This window comes from Erythrolamprus reginae, chromosome 13 (genome assembly GCF_031021105.1).
Source record: "Erythrolamprus reginae isolate rEryReg1 chromosome 13, rEryReg1.hap1, whole genome shotgun sequence".
Lineage (NCBI taxonomy): Eukaryota > Metazoa > Chordata > Lepidosauria > Squamata > Dipsadidae > Erythrolamprus > Erythrolamprus reginae.
The window spans coordinates 1,140,012-1,167,225 of NC_091962.1; the positions used below are offsets into that span (position 1 = coordinate 1,140,012).

The 27,214-nt window shown below is 45.4% G+C and overlaps 1 protein-coding gene across 1 annotated transcript; it reads right to left on the reverse strand.

Annotated features, from left to right (window-relative positions):
- Positions 1–7: 7 nt before the first annotated feature.
- SNX15 (sorting nexin 15) lies at positions 8–27,214 on the reverse strand. Its single transcript, XM_070766090.1, has 8 exons — positions 27,039–27,214; positions 19,269–19,304; positions 11,417–11,537; positions 10,543–10,658; positions 9,864–10,056; positions 8,048–8,203; positions 5,684–5,941; positions 8–831 (listed from the first exon to the last, which is right to left on the reverse strand). The coding sequence occupies exons 1-8, from the start codon at positions 27,135–27,137 to the stop codon at positions 725–727; spliced, it is 1,086 nt and encodes a 361-aa protein (XP_070622191.1). The 5' UTR covers positions 27,138–27,214; the 3' UTR covers positions 8–724.

Genomic DNA, 27,214 nt, shown 5'->3' on the forward strand with positions numbered 1-27,214 from the left:
GTAAAGGCTGGGTTGAAAACACGCAGAAAATTTCTGCCCTCTTTTATTCTTTTGCCTTCCATTTTGGAACAAAAAACCCCCCAGATATTTCTGTCCAATGATCTCAAATATTTTTCTCTCTCTGGCAATTGTGTCGCTTTGGGCGTCCACAAGAAATTACTGGACAGTCGACATGGATTCAAGTCAAGGAAGGCACTTTTAAAGAGGAGTTGCAAAAAAATTAAAAATTAAAGAATTCCTTCTCTAGATGTTTGGCACTGCATTCACACAACCTGTACAACCTTGTTCCCTTTGCTTGGATAAACCCAGCCTGCTTGTTCGTCAAGTTTTAACACACAGGGAGTTTGGGAAAACCTCTGAAACTGAATAAACCAAAAGAAGGAATTTCCAAACATTCAGACAACTGTGTAAACTGGAGAAGCCCTTTCGGCCAACCTCAAACACCCCTCTGCCTTCTCAGCCCTCCTCACAGGGAAGAGAAAGTCCCAAGGTTATTTTTCGCCCAGGTTTAACGTTCCGAATCCGGGATTGCGGGCAGAGGATTGGAAAGGGCCCGAATGCACAACGAAAGCTAAGAATTTAGCTGCAGCCTTTTTTTTTTTAACGTGGGAATTCCTGAACCCCCTGAAAACAAAAACGGCCTTGGGAATGTGGTCAAATTGTAACCTGGGTCTGCTGGCCGCAGGGAAATAAATACAAGCGACTTCGTGGCGGAAATTGGGAGTCACAGTTCCAGATGCTTCAAATGTTGCTGGAAGATTTCTTCGGCCCTCTGAAGGTATTCCGCTGTCTTTTTCGTCACCACTTCCTTGCGGGCTGGATTGGGGTCGCCTGCAAACGGGAAGCGACAGATTGGTTGTCTTTTTGGTGGCTCTCACTTGGACCCTGGAATCATCATTAATCATCATTTAACAACCCCATAAACAGTTAACCATAAACCATACCATAAACCATAAACCCTATAAAACCTGGACCTGAATGTTTTACTGGCCCATTGCCTTTCCTGTTGCCAATGCAGAGTTTCGTTCGGTAGATATATTATTATGCCTAGGGAGAGAAATATCTATCTCTTCTGTCTAGGTGAGCCACACACTGAATTAAAAGTCACACAAACTCTGGTACATAATGTTGTGGTTAGCTCTGGCCCAGCTCCTGCCCCAAGGAATGTGGATATGGGGGAGACATCCACATGCCGCAGGCCTGTTTTGCTCCCGGTGGAATCTGATGATGAAGGCTCCTCTGACCAAGAAGAAATGAGTGATAGGGAGGAGGAGAGTTTGGCAGACAGCTCAGAAGGAGATCAATTATTTAGCTCCTCCTTGGATTCGGAACAAGAGTTAATGATACAGCCACGCATGCGGAGAGCGATGCATAGGAAGCAACAACTGAGAGATTATCAAAGAAAATGAGGCCACCTGTGGTTGGGTGGGGCTGTGGTAATTAGTGAGGCTGCTATAAATAGCAGTGTGTGGTTTTGGCCATTGTGGAAGATTATCTGATCGTTGTGTTTCGTGCCTGTCTTGCTGACTTCGACCTTTGAGTGTTGATTTTCCCCCGCTTTGAAACTAAAACAGAGCAAAGTGTGTTTCACTTTGTGAAAGAAGAAGGACTATGAATTGCCTCCCAGCTGCAAGCTAAGTATCACAGAACTGATAAGGGACTTGTACAAATTACCAGGTTGTTTGGAGACGAGTGCTCTTTGCTATACAAAAAGAGTGCTTAGTTTATTTGAATTTCCGTTATAAAGAACATTGTTTTGAATTTTCAAACGTGTGTGTGTCTGAAATTTGTACCTTTGAATTTTCGGGAGGATTCTACCAGAGAGCCAGACAGAACACATAAGAAGCTATAATGATTACAAAAAGTCCAGGTATAAAATGATTAATAGTCCAAGATATTATTAGTCCATTCTGGCAGTGTTCCCAGGCTAATGTCTCTGAGATAAGCATAAGTCCAGGACTGAAGCCAAAGACTTATTAAAGAACTTCCTTTGAAGTGATTCTGTCAATCAACCGAACTCACATATCTTTGTAATCTCTCCAACGATGCAGATTGCATGGGTTTAAAGCTGACTTGAAGCAAAAGTGCTCTTTTAACTCTGGAGATCACACATGGCCAGGATTTAGGAACGTTGTCCATCACAATCACTTCTCACGTGATTGTCCCTTAAATAATGACAAGGCATGGCCAACTGTTTCCTAGAACTACTAATGCCAAGATCCTTTCTTTCTCAGATACTCTTGCCTGGACATACGTATTTTTCGGAGTATAAGTGTTCGGAAACTTCAGATCGTGCAGAATGCAGCTGCGAGAACAATCATGGGCTTCCCTAGGTATGCCCATGTTACACCAACACTCCGCAGTCTGCATTGGTTGCCGATCAATTTCCGGTCACAATTCAAAGTGTTGGTTATGACCTATAAAGCCCTTCATGGCATCGGACCAGAATATCTCCGGGACCGCCTTCTGCCGCACAAATCCCAGCGACCGGTTAGGTCCCACAGAGTTGGCCTTCTCCGGGTCCCGTCGACTAAACAATGTCGCTTAGCGAGACCCAGGAGAAGAGCCTTCTCTGTGGCGGCCCAACCTTCTGGAACCAGCTCCCCCCAGAGATCAGAACTGCCCCCACCCTCCTTGCCTTTTGTAAAGTTCTTAAGACCCATCTCTGCCGTCAGGCATGGGGGAACTGAGACATCTCCCCCGGGCCTATACAGTTTATACATGGTATGTTTGTGTGTATGCTTGCTTTTAATAATGGGGTTTTCAGTGTTTTTTAAATTATTAGATTTGTTCTTACATTGTCTTTGTTATTGTTGTGAGCCGCCCTGAGTCTACGGAGAGGGACGGCATACAAATCTAATAAATAATAATAATAATAATAATAACAACAACAACAACAACAACAATAATAATAATAATAATAATATGCACCTTTTCCCTCCCTAAAAGAGGCTGAATATTCAGGTGTGTCTTATACTCTGAATGTAGTTTTTTCTAAGCTTTTTTTTCTAGCCCTAAGAGAACATTTATTTATTTATTTATTTATTAATCAGATTTGTATGCCGCCCCTCTCCGCAGACTCGGGGCGGCTCACAGCAATCGCCATACAATGTAAACAAATCCAATATTTAAATTAATTTTAAAACACCACAAGTTAAAACCAATCATACACACTAGCATACCATACATAAATTTTATAAGCCTAGGGGGAAGGAACATGTCAATTCCCCCATGCCTGACGACAGAGGTGGGTTTTAAGGAGCTTACGAAAGGCTAGGAGGGTGGGGGCAACTCTGATATCTGGGGGGAGTTGATTGCAAAGGGTCGGGGCCGCCACAGAGAAGGCTCTTCCCCTGGGTCCCGCCAAATGACATTGTTTAGTTGACGGGACCCGGAGAAGGCCAACTCTGTGGGACCTAACTGGTCGCTGGGATTCGTGCGGCAGGAGGCGGTCCCGGAGATATTCTGGTCCGGTGCCATGAAGGGCTTTATAGGTCATAACCAACACTTTGAATTGTGACCGGAAACTGATCGGCAACCAATGCAGACTGCGGAGTGTTGGTGTAACATGGGCATATTTAGGTAAGCCCATGACTGCTCTCGCAGCTGCATTCTGCACAATCTGAAGTTTCCGAACACTCTTCAAAGGTAGCCCCATGTAGAGAGCGTTACAGTAGTCGAACCTCGAGGTGATGAGGGCATGAGTGACTGTGAGCAGTGACTCCCGGTCCAGATAGGGCCGCAACTGGTGCACCAGGCGAACCTGGGCGAACGCCCCCCTCGCCACAGCTGAAAGGTGTTTCTCTAATGTGAGCTGTGGATCGAGGAGGACGCCCAAGTTGCATAGTTAGGGCTGAGGGAAAAAAAAGCTTCAAAAAAAGCCACATTCTTCCCAGCTCTTACCTTGCAGGTTCTTTCACTGTTACTCTTTGCAAGAATGTTTCCTAAGCCCTAAGTCTTTGCAGGGTTTTATTTTTCATGGCTCTAACTTGCTCCAAATAAGTTTCTTTCCAGCCCGAACCAGATTAAGATTTATTAGGTTTGTATGCCGCCCCTCTCCGAAGACTCAGATGCTAACGATGTTCCAAACTCTTTCCCGCTTGCGAGCTCTCATTGTTACTCTCTGTCAAGAATGTTTTCTAACCCCATTGCCTCAGGGTACCCAGAGGGGCCTGCCTCAGAATCTGACATGACCTGAGGTGAACAAGGAGCACTCACAACAATCACTGCCCTGGGAGGATAAAAAAATGGACCTCCCAGAAGTTCTGGAAACGGGCCCATTTCCAGCCTCTGGGGGAAGGTTGTTTTCGTCTTTTCAGAAACATAGAAGTCTGACGGCAGAAAAAGACCTCATGGTCCATCTAAGTCTGCCCTTATACTATTTTCTGTATTTTATCTTAGGATGGATCTATGTTTATCCCAGGCATGTTACTGTGGATTTACCAACCACGTCTGCTGGAAGTTTGTTCCAAGCATCTACTACTCTTTCAGTAAAATAATATTTTCTCACGTTGCTTCTGATCTTTCCCCCAACTAACTTCAGATTGTGCCCCCTTGTTCTTGTGTTCAGTTTCCTATTAAAAACACTTCCCTCCTGAAACTTATTTAACCCTCGAACATATTTAAATGTTTCGATCATGTCCCCCCTTTCCCTTCTGTCCTCCAGACTATACAGACTGAGTTCATGAAGTCTTTCCTGATATGTTTTATGCTTAAGACCTTCCACCATTCTTGTAGCCCGTCTTTGGACCCTTTCAATTTTGTCAATATCTTTTTGTAGGTGAGGTCTCCAGAACTGAACACAGTATTCCAAATGGGGTCTCACCAGCACTCTATATAGCGGGATCACAATCTCCCTCTTCCTGCTTGTTATACCTCTAGCTATGCAGCCAAGCATCCGACTTGCTTTTCCTACCGCCCAACCACACTGCTCACCCATTTTGAGACTGTCAGAAATCACTACCCCTAAATCCTTCTCTTCTGAAGCTTTTGCTAACACAGAACTGCCAATGCAATACTCAGATTGAGGATTCCTTTTCCCCAAGTGCATTATTTTACATTTGGAAACATTAAACTGCAGTTTCCATTGCTTTGACCGCTTATCTAGTAAAGCTAAATCATTTACCATATTACAGACACCTCCAGGAATATCAACCCTATTGCACATTTTAGAGTCATCGGCAAATAGGCAAACCTTCCCTACCAAACCTTCCCCTATGTCACTCACAAACATATTAAAAAGAATAGGACCCAGAACAGACCCTTATGGCACACCGCTTGTAACCAGCTGGAAACCAATGTTTCCAGCTGTTACCCGCTTGCAAGCTCTTTCATTGTTACTTTCTGTCAAGAATGTTTTCCGTCCCTACTGGCCCAGGGTACCCAGAGGGGCCTGGCTCATCCTCCTCAGAATCTAACATGACCTGAGGTGGACAAGGAGCACTCAGAACAATCACGATTAAAAAATGGGCCTACCAGAAATTCTGTAAACGGGCCCGTTTCCAGCCTCTGGAGTCATTTTCGTCCTTCCAGAGACTCAAGGAAGGCCTCTGGATCTTGTGGAGGAGGACAACACCCTCCCCGGTACAGGAGGCAGAGTAGGCTGCACACACCCAGCAACCAGGCTGAGAACCGGTTGCTAACTTTTTTGAATCCCACCCCTGGCCCACTCCACCCAGCCTACCTTGCAGACCCTGAAGGAGCAAGTCAACTCCGCTGCGGTAGCCGTGAAAGGCGCCTTGGTAGTCCTTGGAGGCTTCACACAGCACGGCTTGGCTGATCCTCTCCGTCGCTTGGGGCAGATACCTGCCGGGATCCAACGCGGTATCTTCTGCCTCGGGTTTCTGCGCGGTGTCTGCACTGAGCAGGAGTTCTGGTTTGGTTCCTGCAACCTCCAGAGAATCCAGGCCTTCTCCGTGGGAGAGACCGGTGGCAGTAGAAGCTGGATCGGATCGGAAAGAAAAGATTGGATGGGATGTGGTTAGAGAAGGAGACGGCCAGAAGGTCAACAAAGATGGTGAATGATCTGGAGTGGCAGTAGTGTAGTAGCGGAAATGGAGATGCGCATGCACCTCTGATGTTTGCATGCGTGCACTCGCGAGAGATTTGGCTTCTACGCATGTGCCGGAAGCGAAATCTCACACGAGGATTCTCTCGCACACGAAATTTGGCCGATTTTCGCATGCGCAGAAACAAAGAAATCACCACCAAATTTGGGATGGTGTGAAGCAGTAACGGCTAACCCTTTTCTCGTCACATGCCGAAAGCGCATGTGCGTGCATGACGGCATCCATAATGCAGTGTGTGTGCCCTCTGTGCGCCCTATCCTGCACACATGCGACACCCCTTGTGCTCCCCCTGCCCCCTCTCAAGGGCCTCCAAAGCCCAAGGGAGGCTGTTTTCGCCCTACCGGAAGCTCAAGAAAAGCCTCCAGAGTCTGGAAAGGGAAAAAATGGGCCTCTTGGAAGTTCGGAAACAGGCCCATTTCCAGCCTCTATAGCCCAGGGAAGGCTGTTTTCATCATACCAGAGGTTCAAGAAAAGCCTTCGGAGTCTGGAGAGGGCAGAAAATGGGCCTCTTGGTATTGTTGTTAGCTCTGGCCCAGCTCCTGCCCCAAGGACTGTGGATGTTGGGGAGACATCCACATGCTGCAGGCCTGTTTTGCCCCTGGTGGAATCTGCTGATGAAGGCTCCTCTGACCAAGAAGACATGAGTGACAGGGAGGAGGAGAGTGTGGCAGACAGCTCAGAAGGAGATCAATTATCTATCTCCTCCTTGGATTTGGAACAAGAGTTAATGATACAGCCACGCATGCGGAGAGCGATGCATAGGCAGCAACAACTGACAGATTATTATCAAAGAAAATGAGGCCACCTGTGGTTGGGTGGGGCTGTGGTGATTAGTGAGGCTGCTATAAATAGCAGCCTGTGGGTTTGGCCATTGTGGAGGATTATCTGATCGTTGTGTTTCGTGACCGCTTTACTGACTTCGACCTTTTGTGTGCTGATTTTTCCCCGCTTTGAAACTAACCCAGAGCAAAGTGTGTTTCACTTTGTGAAAGAAGAAGGACTGTGAATTGCCTCACAGCTGCAAGCTAAGTATCACAGAACTGATAAGGGACTTGTACAAATTACCCGTTTGTTTGGAGACAAGTGCTCTTTGCTATACCAAAAGAGGGCTTAGTTTAAGTGAATTTTCGGTATAAAGAACATTGTTTTGAATTTTCAAACGTGTGTGTGTCTGAAATTTGTACCTGTGAATTTTTGGGAGGAGTCTACCAGAGAGCCCGACAGAACACTTGGAAGTTCGGAAACAGGCCCATTTCCAGCCTCTGTAGCCCAGGGGAGGCCATTTTCATGATACCAGAGGCTCAAGAAAAGCCTCCAGAGTCTGGGGAGGGTGAAAAGCGTGTCTCTCAGAAGTTCAGAAATGGGCCCATTTCCAGCCTCCAGAGCCTGGGGGAGGCCATTTTCAGGGGAAGACAAAAAACAGTCCTTCTGGAACTTCCAGAAGTCTGGGGAAGCCGTTTTCATCCTCCCGGAGGCTCAAGGAAACCCTCCAGAGTTTTTTGGTCTAGTATTCCTAACAAATCATGAGAAAATATTATTTTATTGAAAGAGTAGTAGATCCTTGGAACAAACTTCCAGCAGATGTGGTAGATAAATCCACAGTGACTGAATTTAAACATGCCTGGGATAAACATAGATCCATCCTAAGATAAAATACAGAAAATAGTATAAGGGCAGATGAGATGGACCATAAGGTCTTTTTCTGCTGTCAGACTTCTATGTTTCTATGTTCTATTATTGCTTCAAGCCAATTATGCATTTCCTTCCCCGAATTTTTTAATTATTGGGCAGGTCCACCACACAGGGTAATATGTTCCATTTATATGGTGACATTTCCAGCATTTAGGATTCAGCCCTGGGATTCTACTGTATGTTCCACGGGGAGGTTTCCTCCCTTATCCGTGATCTTGCCTCCCAGACCACCACGCCTGCACACGAAGAGGAGAGGCGCTGTTGGTGGGTCTTCATTTCCTACCTACCTTGTTTGGAGAAGGGGTCAAAAAGGGCTAATTCTTGGACCGATAAGAGGCAGTGAGAAGGCGAGTCGTTCTTGGCTTCTTCTTCCTCGTCTTCCGCCCGGAAGGAAAATAGGGCATCCAGATCTTTCTCTTGTTGCACAACGTCAGAAGCCCCCTCTGTGGTGAAAGCCTTAGTCAGTTAGAAGCAAGAGCACAACGTCTAGTAATAAACTCCCCATCTAGTGTGGAGATTATGGAACCTTAAGATTAGCTTCCCAAAATGGCCTCCCAAAATGGCTTCCCAAAATGGCCTCCCAAAATGGCTGCCGGCCTGCAATTCATTAGACCAAAATGTCGGTAACTTTAAGATGGGTGGTGTCAGAGCCATGAATCTGCCAAGGAAACTTTGCTTACAATTCTTTACTTTATTGCTTTCTTCCATGTGCCCCAACGGTGGGTTCTAACTTACCTCACTGCCAGTTCGCTACCTTCTGCGCCACGTGGGCGCACAACCAGGTGGGGCTTACCGCTCCCGCTGTGCTACCCATGCAGATCCACATCTCCGGCGTGCACACATGCACCCAAGCGAGATTTTACTTCTGCACATGCACAGGAAGCAAAATCTCACGAGGGGGGGGCTTGCGCGTGATAGCTTTCAGCGATATTGTTACATATTTATCTAACGCTGCCTCCTTTTCTCTTTGGGTTCTCCCAGTCATATTTCTCACTTCTTTTTCCCCTTTACATTGAATTTACATTAACTATTTTGTCCATTTTTATTTTCAATCCATTCATAAATTTCCCCCTAAATTTTATAAAACTTTGAGTCTCCTTTATCCTTAGTTTTCATTGTAAGTCTATTCATTTCTGCATAGTCCATAATGTTCCTTTTTACTTATCTTTCTGTTGCTATTCTATTCAATTAGGGGTTCCTAATTCCTTTTATTCTACTTGGATGGCCTGAGGGATCGCAGAACCTGTTTGTATTTCATCCTGTTCAATAAAATGCTCCTTTTGAAATACAAAGTTTTCAAGAGTCTTTACTTTCTTGAATAAGGGGGAGAGAGGCCAGACCCTACAAGTGGACTTCAACTTCCAGAATTCACCAGACAGGAAGAAGGCAGAAAAAAGGAAAGAGAAGGGTAAGGAAGTGAGGGAGGGGAAGGAAAAGAAGTGAAGGTAGGGAAAAAAGGCAGAAAAAAGGAAAGGAAGGGAAAGCAGGAAGGGAGGGGAAGGAAAGGAGAGAAGGAAGGTCGGAGGGAGGGAAGAAAAATAGAGAAAGGAGAAGGAAAGGGAAGGGAAGAAAAGAAGGAAGGAAAATGAAAGAAGGCAGAAAAAAGAAAAAGAAACAAAGAGAGGGGAGGAGAGAGGGAGAGAAGAAAGAGAGAAAGGAGGAAGAAGGAAGGAAAGGGAAGGAAAGAAAAAAGGCAGAACAAAGGGACAAATAGGGTGGGAGGGAGGAGGGAAGATAGAGAAGGAAGGAAGAAGAAAAGGGAAGGAAAGAAGAGAAGAGAAGGAAAGAAGGCAGAAATAAAGGAATGAAGAGAGGGCGGGAGGGAGGAGGAAGGGAGGATAGATAAAGAAGGAAGAAGGATGGAAAGGGAAGGAGACAAGGAAGAAAAAAGAAAAAAGGCAGAAAAAAGAAAGGAACGAAGAGAGGAGGAAGGGAAGAAGGAAAGGGAGAAAGAGGAAAAAAGGCAGAAAAAAGGGAAGAGCAGGGGAAAGGGAGGGAGGGGAAGGAAATAAGAAAAGGAAGAAAGAAAGAGAGAGAAAGAAAGAAAGAAAGAAAAGAAAGAAACCTTTCTCATTTTAGAATCAAGAGCCTGAAAGAAGGTACCTTGGTTCTCCATTTGGGGCTCGGACACGCCATCTTTGCTGGCCGCCTCCGGCTTCGGGTCCAGTAGCCCATCGTCCTGAACCAGCCCCAGAGCCTCCTCACCCTGCTCGACTCCTGCCGTGGGCACCGGGATGAGAGGGCGAGGCAGCTCGGGCGACTCCCACTGCTTGGGACTGCTCAGGCCCTCTCCGCCCTGGAAGGACAAAGCAACCCGCTGGCTTTCACACAATCCAGGCAATCGAGGGGCTTGAGTTTGCCGCCTTCTGGATTCGGACGCTAAGGAGAGTCAAAACTATAGGTAGTCCTTGTCTTACAACCGCGGTTTATCCTAGAATTACGACCATAAACCGTGGTGATTGTAAATCAGGAGACAAGTCACCAGGCCTGATTTTTTTTTTTTGCAGCAGTCACTAAGTGAAAGCACGGTTGTAAAGTGAATCCGTTCTCCGTAATGGGGTTTGTTCTTTGCAGGAAAGTGGATTTTTTTTTTTTAATGCAAATTGGTTGGGTTAAGCATGTCGCACCAGCTTTGTGGTAGGAAATTCAACGGCTGTGTCGCCATGTTTGAGCCCAGGGCCTCAAATCCATATCCTGGTTTGATGCCTTGTTTCACAGCCCAGGAAACCTGAGGACTTCAACGCCCAAAATAAATGCAGAATAAATAAATAAATGAAGATACCCGGAAGAATTCCTTCAGCTGGGGGCTGTTATTTAAGGCCGGGATGGGGATGGTGAAGCGCAGCATGTCCTCCGCCGCTTTCCTCCGCTCTTCAATCACCTCGGGGTCAAATCGGCCTGCGGAAGGTTTGGGAGCAAGGTTTAAGGGGATTTATTTATTTATTATTTAGATTTGTATGCCGCCCCTCTCCGAAGACTCGGGGCGGCTCACAACAAAATGGAACAAATCATAAATAATCCAAATAACTTTAAAATATTTAAAGATTTAAAAGAACCCCATATACTAACAGACACACACACAAGCATACCATGTATAAATTGAACATGCCCGGGGGAGGTGCTTCAATTCCCCCATGCCTGACGGCAAAGGTGGGTTTTAAGGAGTTTACGGAAGGTAGGAAGAGTAGGGGCAGTTCTAATCTCTGGGGGGAGTTGGTTCCAGAGTCGGGGCCGCCACAGAGAAGGCACTTCCCCTGGGGCCCGCCAACCGACATTGTTTAGTTGACGGGACCCGGAGAAGGCCCACTCTGTGGGACCTAATCGGTCGCTGGGATTCGTGCGGCATGAGGCGGTCTCGGAGATATTCTGGTCCAATGCCATGAAGGGCTTTAAAGATCATAACCAACACTTTGAATTGTGACCGGAAATTGATCGGCCGCCAATGCAGACTGCGGAGTGATGGTGAAACATGGGCATACCTAGGTAAGCCCATGACTGCTCTCGCAGCTGCATTCTGCACGATTCCTAAATGGCTGGGGTTTAGCGGCATTGTAATCCCCAGAAAGACAGGCCCCTGAGGGAAGAGGGAGCTACCCCCCCATCTGTGCTTTTTTTCTCTGGGTTGTAAAACAACAAGGGGTCGTTCGAGGACTCACCGAAGACCTGAGCCCGCGGGAAAGCAGGGAAATCCTCCATGCGGCGGAAGAGGTTGCGGTGGGTGTAGGCCAGGTCCGCGTGCAGCTTCTTAAAGTCGCTGTATCTCTTCCAGACTATGATCTGTGGGACGCGAAGAGATTGACACGACAGACAATTTAATTTCACTTATTAAATTTATAAGCCGCCCATTTTTTCGTGGACTACGGGCGGCGTACAACAAGTAAAACAATATAAATAACAATTGAAAACAATTGAAAACCCTTAAGATAAAAACATTCATTACTACTAGGCCGGAGTTGTTTTTCACGGCTTTCCGGTACAAATCTGTGAGTAGTCTGTTCCAGAGCCGGTGCCACCACAAAGAAGGCCCTCCCAATTTGTGGTTGTGCTGCTTTTCTCCAAGCGGGGACTCCCTGCACGTCTGAATGGGTTCTGACCCAGCTCAAATACAACAAGCCCATTGACGTGAATTCAAAAGATTCCTTTATTAGGAATGTCGGCAGCCCCAGGAAAGGTTTCCCTCTCATGGCAGGCTAACAAGTCTGTCCGAAAGATGAATAGTTATCTGGTATTCATCTCCTGCCCCCTGTCTTTTTGGGTTGTGAGAGTGGGTATACATTTTTCAATACATTTCAAATTACCTTCATATTACAATAAAAACAGTATCAGTAACACATATATAATTGCCCCTCCAAAAATGACTGGTTCCAAATTCATTACTCCCAGTATTCATCAAACCTCCCAAACTTTGACCTCTAATTTTATCATCTAGATATCCAATTTTCTCCTAATTAAATTCTATGTTGATTTCCTTTAGGTTTATTGGTTTATTGGATTTAATCTTATTAAGGTAATTTCATCTTCCTCTTGCAAGTTCGAATAAGCTGTTATGCCCACTCCCCCTTCTTATACATTCTCCTTAAAATAACTAAAATGCTACCTCTTCCTAGCTAAAATAAAAAAGACCTATAAACGAAAAAGAGAGAAAGAAAATATAATAAGAAAAAAATGAAACAAGAACCAAACATTATTACTATTAAAATTAAAAGAGTCAACAAAACAAAAAATTGATCAATCCATTATTTTAAATCCTAGTTTCTTAGAATTTTATTAGAATTATAATCATATGACATTTTATGAAAAATGATCAAAACTTCAGTATATCCACAGTGCCTCTCCACATTTGCATTTCTATAATTTCATTCAGTAATTGCAAGCTCAAATAATAATAATAATGATAATAGTAATAATAATAATAATTTATTAGACTTGTATGCCACCCCTCTCCGAAGTATTGATAACTTTAACATTTCATTATCATTAACTTTCATCAATCGCCCCCTGCTTTTATCCCCAGAGCTAGGGTGGGGCTTCGCTAGCAGCGGTGGCTCTTCTGTCCCAAGGACCGACTCATAGATTTCCACTGCTCTCCTCTCCTCTGCCTTTTGAGCATCTGCACATCAAGCACTGGGCCCCAGCCGTTCCTCCTCTTGCTCATCAGCCACTTCCAGACCTGGAGGCTGTTGACTCTCCATCTGAGGGCTGACGGGCAGCCCAGGCTCTGCCTCTCTCTCTCTCTCTCTCTCTGCCAGCTCCATTCCCTCTTCCCCCGTGGAGCTCTCAGGTTGCCTTGATGCTGACCCCGACTCCCACACCCCCTCCTCATTTGATGTGGATGCTAGAGGGGCCATGCTGGAGTAACATTTTGCAGAAGCTAGCCTACCCAGCTAGCCAAAGCAGCTAACCAGCTTGCCTCAGACCAGGATATCAGGAACCTTTATCTTGGTGATAATTGAAGACACGTACTGCAGAGTTTTTAAGGAAAATATTTACTTTTTCCATCGCAAACTTACACTATTTACGCTGTAGCTTTCTCTCTAGCACCTACTGTACAAAGTACTCACAATTCTCTATCTACTGTTCTCAGTTACAATATCCAGCTACAATTCTTCAGCCACCACAGGGCACACTAATTCACAAGCCACTCTAAACCATACTAAGCCACAATATCTTCAAGCTAAGCCACAAGCCACACCTCTGCAAAGGTGCATTATGTAAATATACATTTGTGAGCCCATCAGATTGCATTACAATTGGCCTATTCACTGTGACTAAGCAGTTTTACAATTCTTAAAAGTTATTACAATTCTTCTCTCTGCAATTCGGAATATCGCATCCAGTAGGCCCCGATCCTGACCCCTGACAAGTCAGTGGCCAACAGGCCACAACATAAGGTGTTGGTGAAGGGTAGTGTCAGGGGTGGGTAGCAGGCAGGACGGGGTGGAATGCAGTTCCACCGGCGGAAATGAAGATGCGTGCACAGCTTCAGCTGATCGGCAGCTGTCACTTCTTGGATTACCGGGCTCGGCACAGCTCTTTTTTCCCCCTGCTGCTGTTGCTGCTGCGTTTGAGCTCCTTGCTTTTTTCCTCTTTCTACCTTCCTGGCCTCAGACGAGCTTCCCTCTCTCCTGCCCTGCTCCCCTCCAGGCGGTGCAAGCAGAAGGCGTGGGTGGAAGCAGCACTGGCAGCATTTATGCTTCTGGCAGCACCCGTCCGTCTAGCTTCCCAGCCTGAAGCATGGGGGCGACCCAGGAAGGAAAGCGCAGGAAACACAAAGCAAATTGTCACCCCAGCGAGTGACAGGTCTGTTTTGCTCCCGATAGAATCTCCCGACGAAGTCTCCTCTGACAAAGGTAGCGTGAGTAGCAGGGAAGAGGGGAGTTTGGCAGACAGCCCAGGAGGAGATCAATCATCCTTATCATCCCTGGATTCTGAACAAGAACCTATGACGGATCCACGCATGCGTAGAGTGATGCATAGGAGAGAACAACTGAAGGATTATTACAGGAGATAAGTGAGGCCACCTATGGTTGGGTGGGGCTGCTGTAATTAGTGCTACAGATAAAAAGACAGCATGCTGGTTTAGCTTTGTGGAAGTTTATCTGATTCATAGTTCATCAAGATTGTGGTTTTGCTGTTCAAGACTGTGTGTGGACTTTCTGGACTTTTGAATTAGACTCAATTTTCCAGTTACTAGGTGAGAAATTGGATTGCATTTAACCTGTGCCTTGTGTGTACCAGAAAATCCCTTTGACATTTAAAAAGGGAGTTTTTTCTGCTTTTCTGTTGAAAAAGGTTTTCCTTCTATCGTGTGGTGTGTGTCTCTCTTGACTAATTACCCTGTAATTACGGGTGGCTGGGACACCCCGGCAGAACATGATTATCCAAAGTAAAGCTGTGCACACACTTTAAACTGAGCAAATTACAGATAACAGTCCTTGAAAGTTGCGAGAACAAAAGCAAGCAAAGCAGATACAAGCAGCTGTGGAAGCGTTACAGCCAGACCTCTTCCAGTCAGTCCACAACTTTTTACCTAGCTGTGAAATATCCCCAAGAGTCTGTGAAAAACCAGGAACAAAATGCAAACAAGACGTCTCCTTCTCCAAACGGATAATCTCCCACATGCGCTCTCTGCAACGCTGGCAATTTATCAGCAGCCCCTTTAGCCTAATTGCCCCAGCCACAGGTGTTCTCCCTTATCTCCGATGATACCTACGCAGTTGGTCCCTTCTAGCCATGAGCCTGCGCATTCTGGCATCTATCCACCGATCCTCCGAGTCCGATGACCCACTAATGGGGTCATTAACTAATGGAATGGCTGCATCCATCTCTCTATCTGATGATTCTTCTTCTTCCCCAGTGTCTGTGGCAAGGAATCCTCACTGTCCGAAGCTGATGGCAGTAAGACAAGTGTATGGGAACCTGAGGACTCTCCTAAGCCAACATCCAAATTCTGTTGCAGGAGCTGGCCCAGAGCCAACCGCAACACACAGTAAACTGGAAGTGTGCTTTTCTGAACTTCCATTGGGCAATTGTTTTGCGTCCGGGGCTTCAGGGAAATTTCCCTGAAGTGTCCAGAGGACGAAATGTCCTTTCCGAAGGCAAAGTCTTGTGTGTACGCATGCCATAGGTTTGCCATCACAGTCTTATACTATTCCAGATTTTCTTTTGAAGGGATGGATACGTGTGATCACAGAACAGAATTATAGAATTGGAAGGGACCATGGAGGTCTTCTAGTCCAACCCACTGCTCAAGCAGGAGTCCCTATACACCATTCTTGAAAAAATCTCTTCTTGGAAATCTCTAGTGATGGAGCCCTACAACCTCTGGTGGCAACCAGTTCCACTGGTTGATTGTTCTCTGTGGGTCAACAGAAGATGATCATAGGAAAGGGGGAGCCCACTATACGCTTCCTTAGTGGCAGATAAACCCAACAAGTTAACTACCAAGTGTGTTTACTCTGAGGCAATCAGCACAGGAAGAATCTCCTACTAGGACAATAAGTCCTTTGTTCTTAGAACACGTCACTCTCGCTCACATTCAATCACTTGACTTTGTTCCCTGTAAAATCTGCTTTCCTCCCTCTTACTTATGTAAGACAAGCCTTTGGGACGGTTATGGGCTCTGTGTGCTTGGAGAAGCAAAAGGATCTCTTGTAAGATGTTACTTGGGGGGAAAAAATCAATGGAAATCAAGCCAGGCCATTGTCTTCTGCAGTAGGTTGTGAAACTGACTAGGACACATTGCGGTATTGGCCAGATCAAAGGCTTTTCCCCAGATCAGGCTGGGAAATTGCCTAGAAAAGAGAAGGATTTCATCAAAATCAACACAGTGGTGTAGGGTTTCCTGCCTAAGCAAGGGGGTTGGACTAGAAGACCTCCAAGGTCCCTTCCAACTCTATTATTCTATTCTATTCTATATTCTATTCTATATTCTATTCTATTACCTCCTTGGTATCATCCGGTATTCTATTCTATTCTGTTCTATTCTATTCTATAAGCACAGGATGATGGAGGAATGTTTACAGAAAAAAAATCAGGTTAAATGCAGCACAACTGCCTTTTTCATCTCTACTTCCTAATCAAGCCTCCAATCTTGAGATCTCCTAGTGGTCTCCCATTCATACATCCTGCTTAGTTTTTCTGGCTCATCCAGAAGGATTTCAAATTGGCTGAAAGTAGACAATGTAGGCGATAAAGCCACAGTTCCTGTCCTTTACAGTATAAACGCTCGGGAGTCATGAGGACTAGATGCTTGTTCTCTTTGAAGGCTAGATGCTTCTGTGCCCTTTGGTGGCAGCCCCTCAAATATAGGAGTCTTCCAGTATTTGAGGGGCTGCCCCAAAGAAGAGGGGGTTTCAACCTATTTCACCTGAGGGTAGAACAAAAAGCAACAACAATGGATGGAAACTAACCAAGGAGAGAAGCAACTTAGAACCAAGTAGGAATTTCTTCACATAACAATTAACCAGTGGAACAGCTGGACACCTGTGGGTGCTCCATCCCTGGAGGCTTTCAAGAAGAGACTGGGAAGCCATTTGCCTGAAAAGGTATATGGAGTTTCCTGCCTAAGCAAGGGGGTTTATCTAGAACAGGGGTAGGCAAAGTTGGCTCTTCTATGACTTGTGGACTTCAACTCCCAGAATTCCTAGCCAATCACGCTAGCTCAGGAATTCTGGGAGTTGAAGTTAAGTAGCCACCTCCCGCCTTGACGTTAACTGGGTGTTAACTGAATTTCACAATATAACGGCTAAAATACTGTAGCGACCCCTATGTACCACTAAACCAGAGAGCATATAAAATAATGGCTTACCAAAACGACTGATTTTAAGAATTCATACAACCTTGTGAGCTATAAAGTTCCTACCCAAAGTATACTGCTCAAAAAAATAAAAGGAACACTCAAATAACACATCCTAGATCTGAATGAATGAAATATTCTCATTGAATACTTGGGAGTTATATTCTGTGGCTTAAGTGTTCCCTTTATTTTTTTTGAGCAGTGTATATTCACACATTACGGAAGTGAAGACACACCAATGCCCTTTTGACAAGCGAAGTCAATGGGAAAGCCACATCCACTTAACAACTCTTGTTCCTTCACTTAACAACTGTTATTCATTTAATGACAATGGTGAGAAACATCGTAAAATGGGACCAAAACTTACTTAACCAATGTCTCCCTTTAGCTACAGAAATTTTGGCCATGATTTGTGGTTGTGCAGTCAACGACTGCCTGTGTTCTGTTAACCAAGGTTCATCTTCATCTTATCACGTCCGATTGTAACGGATTCTGTATGATTGTATAGTTCAGGGTTATGCAAAGTTGGCTCTTCTATGACTTGTGGACTTCAACTCCCAGAATTCCTGAGCCAATCATACTAGCTTAGGAATTCTGGGAGTTGAAGTCCACATGTCATAGAAGAGACAACTTTGCCTACCCCTGGGATAGTTCATTAGAGTTTATTATGGGTTTTATTGTTCTTATTACTAATTCCTATTTAGTAATAAGTCTTATTACTAGTGTTGGGCGAACCCGAATTTATCCGAACTTGGCGGCAGAGTTCGGGTAAGTTTGCCGAACCCGAACACTTCTGGAAATAAAGCCATGTGCCAGGAAGAAGTCTCCGTGTCGTCAAAGCTCCGCCCCCGGAATCCCATCATGGGATTCCCCACCTCCTTTTGCTTGAAGCGCTGCTGCAGCGTCCTTTTCCGTAAAAATAATTTTTTTTATTTTTACAGAAAAGGATGCCGCAGCAGCGCTGCAAGCAAAAGGAGGTCCAGGGGCGGAGCTTTGACGACACGGAGACTTCTTCCTGGCCGGCCGAAATAAAGCCACACGCCAGGAAGAAGTCTCCATGACATCAAAGCTCCGCCCCTGGAATCCCATCGTGGGATTCCCCGCCTCCTTTTGCGCCTCCCGACCGGCTGACAGCTCCCCGGTGTTCGCCTTCCTCCACCGCCACCGGTGCCCGGCTCCTCCTCCTCTTCTCAGCAGATGACAGCCGGAACGCCGAACTCAAACCCGAACTTTTAAAAAAGTTCAGGTTCGGGTTCAGCATGCTGAACACTGCATAGTTCGGTATGAACCCGAACTGTGCAAGTTTGGTTCACCCAACACTACTTATTACTAAAGATTTCATTTATTGTACATAGTACCGTGTTTCCCCGAAAATAAGACACTGTCTTATATTAATTTTTGCTCCAAAAGTTGTGCTACGTCTTATTTTCGGGGGGTGCCTTATATTTCTCAAATAAGACAAATTCACAGGCAGAAAAGCTGACACCCCCAAAGAAAGTGTACCGTACGGTACACTGATCACGGTACGGTACCTGTCAGTATGGCACCCACACACACAAACGACAGCACTTATATGGTACAACAGTATGCTCCCGCTATTGCAGCTTCCGGCCACCAGGTGAACTACCGTCTACGCACTGTAGTGGAGACTGTAATGGCGGTGAGACAGCATCAGACTGTGTCTGCTGTACTGGATGGTACAAAGCGATGGAAGGGGCCAGCAGGGGATGCCACATTATTACGGTACCACTATGAACAACTTTGAATGGTACCATATGTTTTTCCACCGTACCGTATGTAAACTTGACTGCGCCTTATTTTCGGGGGATGCCTTATATTAGCAAATTCTGCAAAACCTGTCACATGCCTTACTTTCTTGGTACATCTTATTTTCGGGGAAACAGGGCATTTACTGTCGTAAGATGCCTTGAGTCCCATTGGGACTGGGCGGCATAGAAGTCAAATTAATTAACTTAAATTGAGGTGTGTGGATGCCGCAGAGATTTGCAGCTGACCTGGGTCAGCGTCCTCGGAGAATTGGCACCATCGGGCAACCCCCCAAAAAAGGCTCCTTGAGACCTCAGCTAAGGGCCTTGTGTCAATCCAGCCACTAATAAGTCCCCTCCACCAGTCCACGCCTGCTTTGGAACAGTGTGTCCTGCAAAAGTTATCTCTTTTCCCCTTGGCAGGCTCGGTCCTCCTCCACATACCTCCTTGGTATCATCCGGATTGGCCTTCGAGGCAAACTAGAAGCGGGAGAGAGAGAGAGAAAAAGAAGAGATTAAACAGGGCAAAGAGGACTTTTTTTCTGTAAAATAATGGATAAACTTTATAACTGGTTTTTAACTATAGAGATATTATAGAGATGATTTTAACTATAGATATATTGAAAAGCAGATAATAATTGCATTAATTGTATATATACTTTAAGGAACGTTAATTGTAAAAATAACAAAGAAATGTAAAAATATATACATTTCAAACCATAACTCCTCCAATATCTCCGATAGCAACCTCTGAGGAAGCAAGGGTTGCAAACAACCCAAATTAGCTGTTGACTTGTTTTTTTAAAAAAATTATAAAATAAACTTTATTTATAAACAAAGCACATGCAACAAGACAAACGAAACATTAAAAAAAAGTTGGACAATTTGAAACGTGCCTGTAATACAATTCTAACAGTGCTAATTTTCTATTACACAAGTCATATTTACATAATATACACCAAATCTTAGCAGTGATCTTAATCAGGTATATCTTTCCTTTTTATTATCTTTTATATCCGAAACTCTGATCTTTATTCTCTATGTTTTCTACAACTTATTGGCTAACTTTTCCTTTTTTTTCTTTTTCCCTTTTTCCCATCCAATCATAAAACTTGTCCCAACAATTAATAAATTCTTCCTCATCTCTATTTTTTATTTCCTTAGTTAAACTGTCCATTTCCGTACATAATGTTATTTTTTCAATAATATCTTCCTCCGCGGGTATGTTTTCATTTTTCCAGTATTGTGCAATCACTATACTGCCGTTGTTATGTGAAGGATTAAATATAACTGGTCTTTATCAAAATTCTCACGGGCTACACCTAACAAAAATAATTCAGGTTTATTTTCTACTTTTCTCACTAATATATCTTCTAGCCATGACTCAATTGTGCCCCAGTATCTGTTAATTTTCTCGCACCTCCACCACATATGATAATATGATCCAATGTATGTATGTGTATATGTATACCATTTGTTGCCAGCTTATAAGTGCCTAATACACCTTAGCTAATTTATACGACAAATGTGGCAACCTTGTTTATTCCTTTCCCTAATAGTATCAAACTGAATATAGACTTCATAGCTTATGGATTGTAATTTTAGTAGTATTGACAATGCATAATTGATAGACTGGATTTTATGATGGATTTTATCTGTTTTTTATCATTTTATCCAACCTTTGATTGTGCGTTCACTGAGCGTTTTTATTTGTTTTGGTCTATGACTGTAATAATAAATTTGAACTTGATCCAAATTCTTTATTGCATCTCCAACATCTGGGTGAACGCTTTTTATCTATTTTTGCTAATTGCATGGTGTTGTGGTTAGCTCTGGCCCAGATCCTGCCCCAAGGAATGTGCAGGTGGATGTGGGGGAGACATCCACATGCCGCAGGCCCGTTTTGCTCCCAGTAGACGAAGTCTCCTCTGACCAAGGAAGCGTGAGTGATAGGGAAGAGGGGAGTTTGGCAGACAGCCCAGAAGGAGATCAGTCATCTGTATCATCCCTGGATTCTGAACAAGAATTAATGACACATCCACGCATGCGTAGAGTGATGCATAGGAGACAACAACTGAAGGATTATTACAAGAGAAAATGAGGCCAGCTGTGGTTGGGTGGGGCTGCTGTAATTAGTGCTACAGATAAAAGTGCAGCCTGGTCTGTTAGCCTCATGGCAGTTTATCTGATTCATTGTTTCGTCAAAATCGTGGTTTTTGCTGTTCAGGATTGTGTGTGTGGACTCTCTGGACTTTAGAATTGGACTCAATTTCCCAGTTATTGGGTGAGCAATTGGACTGCATTTAACCTGTGCCTTGTGTGTACCAGAAAATTCCTTTGACATTTAAAAAGGGAGCTATTTCTGTTTATAAAAACTTTTGGGTTTTCCTTTTATCGTGTGGTGTGTGTCTTCCTGGACTAATTACCCTGTAATTACGGGCGATTGAGACACGCCGGAAGAACACATGGGGGGTCGTGTGCCATCTAAAATACATCTTGTACCCATTTTCTTTATAGGCCGTGGCTAATGTTAACTTTTTATTTCTGCTCCACATCTGTTGTCTTGTTTTCTGTGTTGTAATTAATAAAAAAAAATTAAAAATGAACAGGGCAGGGAAAGTCAATTAAGGGCGCCTTGCCAAGTTTCGCCCTCTTGGATGGTTGGAGGAATGCCACGAATGGCAGAGGCACCACGCGATTCCTGGGTGGCACAGAACTGGTGGATGCCCAACTCAAAGCAAGCTCCCTTCTGCACGTCTAGATGTTCTCTGGGGGGGGGGCAGCAATTGCAACCTGGGGGGCAGAGACAACACCTGCCCCAATCTCTCCCAGACCCATCCAGTGGTAGCCCCATTGTAGCCCCTGGCACTTTTACACACAAAAACCTCTGCCAAGGGATGGGCTGGGGGAAAGTAGCCCCCGACCCCTTTTGCAGATAAATAATAATAATAATAACAACAACAATAGCAGCAGCAACAACAACAACAACAACAACAACAACAACATAGAAACATAGAAGATTGACGGCAGAAAAAGACCTCCTTGTCCATCTAGTCTGCCCTTCTATTATTTCCTGTATTTCATCTTAGGATGGATCTATGTTTATCCCAGGCATGTTTCAATTCAGTTGCTATGAATTGATCAACCACATCCGCTGGAAGTTTGTTCCAAGCATCTACTACTCTTTCGCTCAAATAATATTTCCACATGTTGCTTCTGATCTTTTCCCCAACTAACCACAGATTGTGCCCCCTTGTTCTTGGGTTCATTTTCCTATTTTTTATTTTTATAAGTTCCTAATATTCCTATTTCCTATTCCTCCAGACTTCAAATACTACATCTAGAAAATTTACCACTACATCATCTCCGAACTAATTTAACTTGTTCATAAAATCATACATCATAATGTGCGCCCTGTCCGTGACTACTTCACCTTTAACAACAACAACACAAGAGCACGTAACAGATACAAACTGAATGTAAATCGCTCCTGCAGAAAATACGATTTCAGCAATAGAGTGGTCAACGCCTGGAACTCACTACCTGACTCTGTCATTTCTTCCCCTAACCCCAAAATCTTCAACCTTACATTATCTACAATCGACCTCTCCCCTTTTCTAAGAGGTCTGTAAGGGCTGTGCATAAGTTTTATTAGATTTGTATGCCGCCCCTCTCCAAAGACTCGGGGCGGCTCACAACAACAGCAATACAATATACAAAGTACAAATCCTATATAAGTTAAAAGCAATTTAAAACCCATCAATATTAAAAAAACTATCATTACTACACAATCATACCATTCTCATATATTACAGTCAGAAAAAAGGTGGTGTGGGGGGGGACAAGATAGTTATCCCCCCCCATGCCTGGCGACATAGATAGGTCTTCATTCATTTCATTTCATTCATTTCATTTATTGGATTTATATGCCGCCCCTCTCCGAAAACTCGGGGCGGCTAACAACAGTCATAAACAATATACAGTGATCCCTCGATTTTCGCGATCTCGATCTTCGCGAAACGCTATATCGCGATTAAAAAAAAAAATTAATTAAAAATATTTTCCCACCCGATGACGTCACTCTCTTCCTTTCTCATCTTTCTTTCTCTCTCTCTTTCTCTATCTTGCTTCTTCCTCTCTCACACTCTCTTCCTCCCTCTCTCATCTCTTTCTTTCCTTCTCTCTCTTTCTCTATCTCTCCCCCTCTTGCTCTCAAGCGGTGGGCGGCGGGCGAGCGGCGGGCGGGCAGCAGCGAGGAGCCGAAGATCGGGGTTTCCCCTTTGCGTGGGCGGTGGGGAAGACCCAGGGAAGGTTCCTTCGACCGCCCAGCAGCTGATCTGTTCGGCAGTGCCGCAGCAGCGAGGAGCCGAAGATCGGGGTTTCCCCTTTGCGTGGACGGCGGGGGAAACCCCGATCTTCGGCTCCTCGCTGCTGCGGTGCTGCCGAGCAGATCAGCTGCTGGGCGGCGGAAGGAACCTTCCCTGGGTCTTCCCAGGTGCGGAAGTAAAAACACCATCTGCACATGCGCGGCCATGGAAAACAGGGCGTGCATGCGCAGATGGTGTTTTTACTTCCGCACCACTATATCGCGAAAAATCGATTATCGCGAGGGGTCTTGGAACGGAACCCTCGCGATAATCGAGGGATCACTGTACAGTAAAAATCCAATACTAAAAACTAACTTAAAACCCCCTAATGTATAAAACCAACATACGTACAAACATACCATACATACAGTTGTATCAGCCTAGGGGGAGAAGAGGTCTTAATTCCCCCATGCCTGGCGGCAGAGGTGGGTTTTGAGTAGCTTACGAAAGGCAAGGAGGGTAGGGGCAATTCTAATCTCCGGGGGGAGTTGGTTCCAGAGGGCCGGGGCCGCCACAGAGAAGGCTCTTCTCCTGGGTCCTGCCAAGTGGCATTGTTTCGTTGACGGGACCCGGAGAAGACCCACTCTGTGGGACCTAACTGGCCGCTGGGATTCGTGCGGCAGAAGGCGGTTCCTGAGATAATCTGGTCCGGTGCCATGAAGGGCTTTATAGGTCATAACCAACACTTTGAATTCTGACCGGAAACTGATCGGCAACCAATGCAGACTGCGGAGTGTTGGTGTAACATGGGCATATTTGGGAAAGCCCATGATTGCTCTCGCAGCTGCATTCTGCACGATCTGAAGTTTCCGAACACTTTTCAAAGGTAGCCCCATGTAGAGAGCGTTACAGTAGTCGAGCCTCGAGGTGATAAGGGCATGAGTGACTGTGAGCAGTGACTCCCGGTCCAAATAGGGTCGCAACTGATGCACCAGGCGAACCTGGGCAAACGCCCCCCTCGCCACAGCTGAAAGATGTTTCTCTAATGTGAGCTGTGGATCGAGGAGGACGCCCAAGTTGCGAACCCTCTCTGAGGGGGTCAATGTTTCTCCCCCCAGGGTGATGGACGGACAGATGGAATTGTCCTTGGGAGGCAAGACCCACAGCCACTCCGTCTTGTCTGGATTGAGTTTGAGTTTGTTGACACCCATCCAGGCCCCAACAGCCTCCAGGCACCGGCACATCACTTCCGCTGCTTCGTTGACTGGACATGGGGTGGAGATGTATAACTGGGTATCATCGGCATATTGATGATACCTCACCCCATGCCCTTGGATGATCTCACCCAGCGGTTTCATGTAGATGTTAAATAGCAGGGGGGAGAGGACCGACCCCTGAGGCACCCCACAAGGGAGAAACCTAGAGGTCGACCTCTGACCCCCCACTAACACCGACTGCGACCGACCGGAGAGGTAGGAGGAGAACCACTGGAGAACAGTGCCTCCCACTCCCAACCCCTCCAGCCGGCGCAGAAGGATACCATGGTCGATGGTATCGAAAGCCGCTGAGAGGTCAAGAAGCACCAGGACAGAGGACAAGCCCCTGTCCCGGGCCCGCCAGAGATCATCCATCAACGCGACCAAAGCAGTTTCCGTGCTGTATCCGGGCCTGAAACCCGACTGCTGGGGACCTAGATAATCGGCTTCTTCCAAGGACCGCTGGAGCTGGAGTGCCACCACCTTCTCGACAACCTTCCCCATGAAGGGAAGGTTGGAGACTGGACGGTAGTTATTGAGTACGGCTGGGTCCAGGGAAGGCTTCTTGAGGAGGGGGCGCACGAGCGCTTCTTTATAGAGTGTTGGAAAGACTCCCCTCCCCAAGGAAGCGTTGGTAATCTCCTGGGCCCAGCTCCGTGTCACCTCTCGGCTGGCCGAAACCAACCAAGAGGGACACGGATCCAGTGAACAGGTGGCAGAACTCACAGCTCCAATGGCCTTGTCCACTTCATCAGGTGTCACCAAGTCAAACTCCTCCCAGACAGATGGACAAAGACGTTTAGCCCCAGTCACCTCGACTGACTCGTTGTCAGTCGACTCTGTTTTACAATTGGAGTCGAGATCGGCCCGGATCCGAGCGATTTTATCAGCGAAAAACGTGTTAAAGTCCTCGGCACTACTCTGTAAGGGCTCCCCAACTCCCCCCTGATTAAGAAGGGAGCGGGTCACCCTAAACAGAGCGGCCGGGCGGGATTCCGCTGATGCAATCAAGGCGGAATGATACGCGCATCTTGCCGCCTTGAGCGCCACTTTGTAAGTCTTAATAAAAGCTCTTACAAGTGTTCGATCGGATTCGGACTTACTCTTCCTCCATCGCTTCTCTAGACGTCTCTTCTGGCGCTTCAACTCCCGGAGCTCCTCGTTGAACCATGGAGCTCTACGGGGTCTAGCGGAAGGCGGGGTCTTACGGAAGGCGGGAAGAGTAGGAGCAATTCGAATCTCCGGGGGAAGTTGATTCCAGAGGGTCGGGGCCGCCACAGAGAAGGCTCTTCCCCTGGGTCCCGCCAAACGGCATTGTTTAGCCGACAGGACCCGGAGAAGGCCAACTCTGTGGGACCTAATTGGCCGCTGGGATTCGTGCACTTTTGTGCCTAATGTCTTTGTCCTACTGTCTTATTATCCTTTCTATTACTACATTCTACTGATGTTATGTTATGTTAATATGTACTATGATACGATACTTGTTTGACAAATAAATAAATAAATAAAAATATTAAAAACACTTCCCTCCTGAACCTTATTTAACCCTTTTAACATATTTAAATATTTCGATCATGTCCCCCCTTTCCCTTCTGTCCTCCAGACTATACAGATTGAGACAACAACAATAATAATATCCAGCATATAAATCTCATTTGCTGTGTACAGTATTACTGTTTTTGTGATAATAATAATAATAATAATAATAATAATATCCAGCATATAAATCTCATTTGTTGTGTATTACTGTTTTTGTAAAAATAATAATAATAATAATAAATAATAATAATAATATCCAGCATATAAATCTCATTTGCTGTGTATTGTTTTTGTGAAAATAATAATGATGATGATGATGATGTCGCCATACCAGGTGACAGCCAAATTGATGAAAAACAAGAAAAACGTAGCCGATATCATGATCTTAAAATCGAACTAAAACGACTCTGGCATAAACCAGTACAGGTCGTCCCAGAAGTAATGGGGAAACAGGGTGCTGTGCTAAAAGACCTCAGCCGGCATTTGAAAACAATAAACATTGACAAAATCATAATTTGTTAGTTGCAAAAGGCCACCGTACATGCATGCATCATATGAAAATACATCACACAGTCCTAGATGCTTGGGAAGGATTTGACTTGTGATGTTGGGATACGAAATCCAGCATATAAATCCTGTTTGCTGTGTATTACTGGTTTTTTGTAACAACAACAACAACAATAATAATAACAATAATAATAATATATGAATGATAATAATTCAATAATCATTCAATTCAAAATAAATAATAACAATTTTAATTTTAAAACTTAATTTAAAAAACCGTTTGAATAATAATTCAAAATAAAGAAACAACAACAACAGAGTTGGAGGGGACCTTGGAGGTCTTCTAGTCCAACCCCCTGCTTAGGCAGGAAATCCTACACCACTTCAGACAATAATGCAGAAGGGAAGTCAGCGCCTTCTCTCTGCTCTCTGCACATGCTCTTGAAACTAGTCCCCTCTTTGCTTTCTCTGGCTGCCCCCCCGTCGGTCGCTTCCCGCCCTTTGCAAGGTTTGGGGATGGGGGGCAACGCGGAGATCCCCCAGCACACACGAACACACACACACACAAACCCACGCCCAGCCTGGGGGGAAGGGGTTCTCCTCACTTTGGCCGTAACTTTGTACTCCGTGTAGCCTTTGGGGTGGCTGCGGGGGTCGCTGACCGCGTAGGAGCGATGAAATTCCTCCTTCTCCCGACGGGACATCCCGGCGGGTTTTTTGGGCGGCGCGGCCCCTTTAAATCCAGGGCTCGAGGCCCGGAGAGGAGAAAGCCCGGAGGGCG

What these genes read in the sequence shown, in the direction of transcription:
- SNX15 (XM_070766090.1), bottom strand. Translation starts at nt 27,137, where the DNA reads ATGTCCCGTCGGGAGAAGGAGGAATTTCATCGCTCCTACGCGGTCAGC. An exon ending in CCCGCGGGCTCAGGTCTTCG is followed by an intron (nt 10,659 to 11,416) that starts GTGAGTCCTCGA and finishes AACCTTCCGCAG; the next exon opens with GCCGATTTGACCCCGAGGTG. An exon ending in GCCCCAAATGGAGAACCAAG is followed by an intron (nt 8,204 to 9,863) that starts GTACCTTCTTTC and finishes CTTTCACCACAG; the next exon opens with AGGGGGCTTCTGACGTTGTG.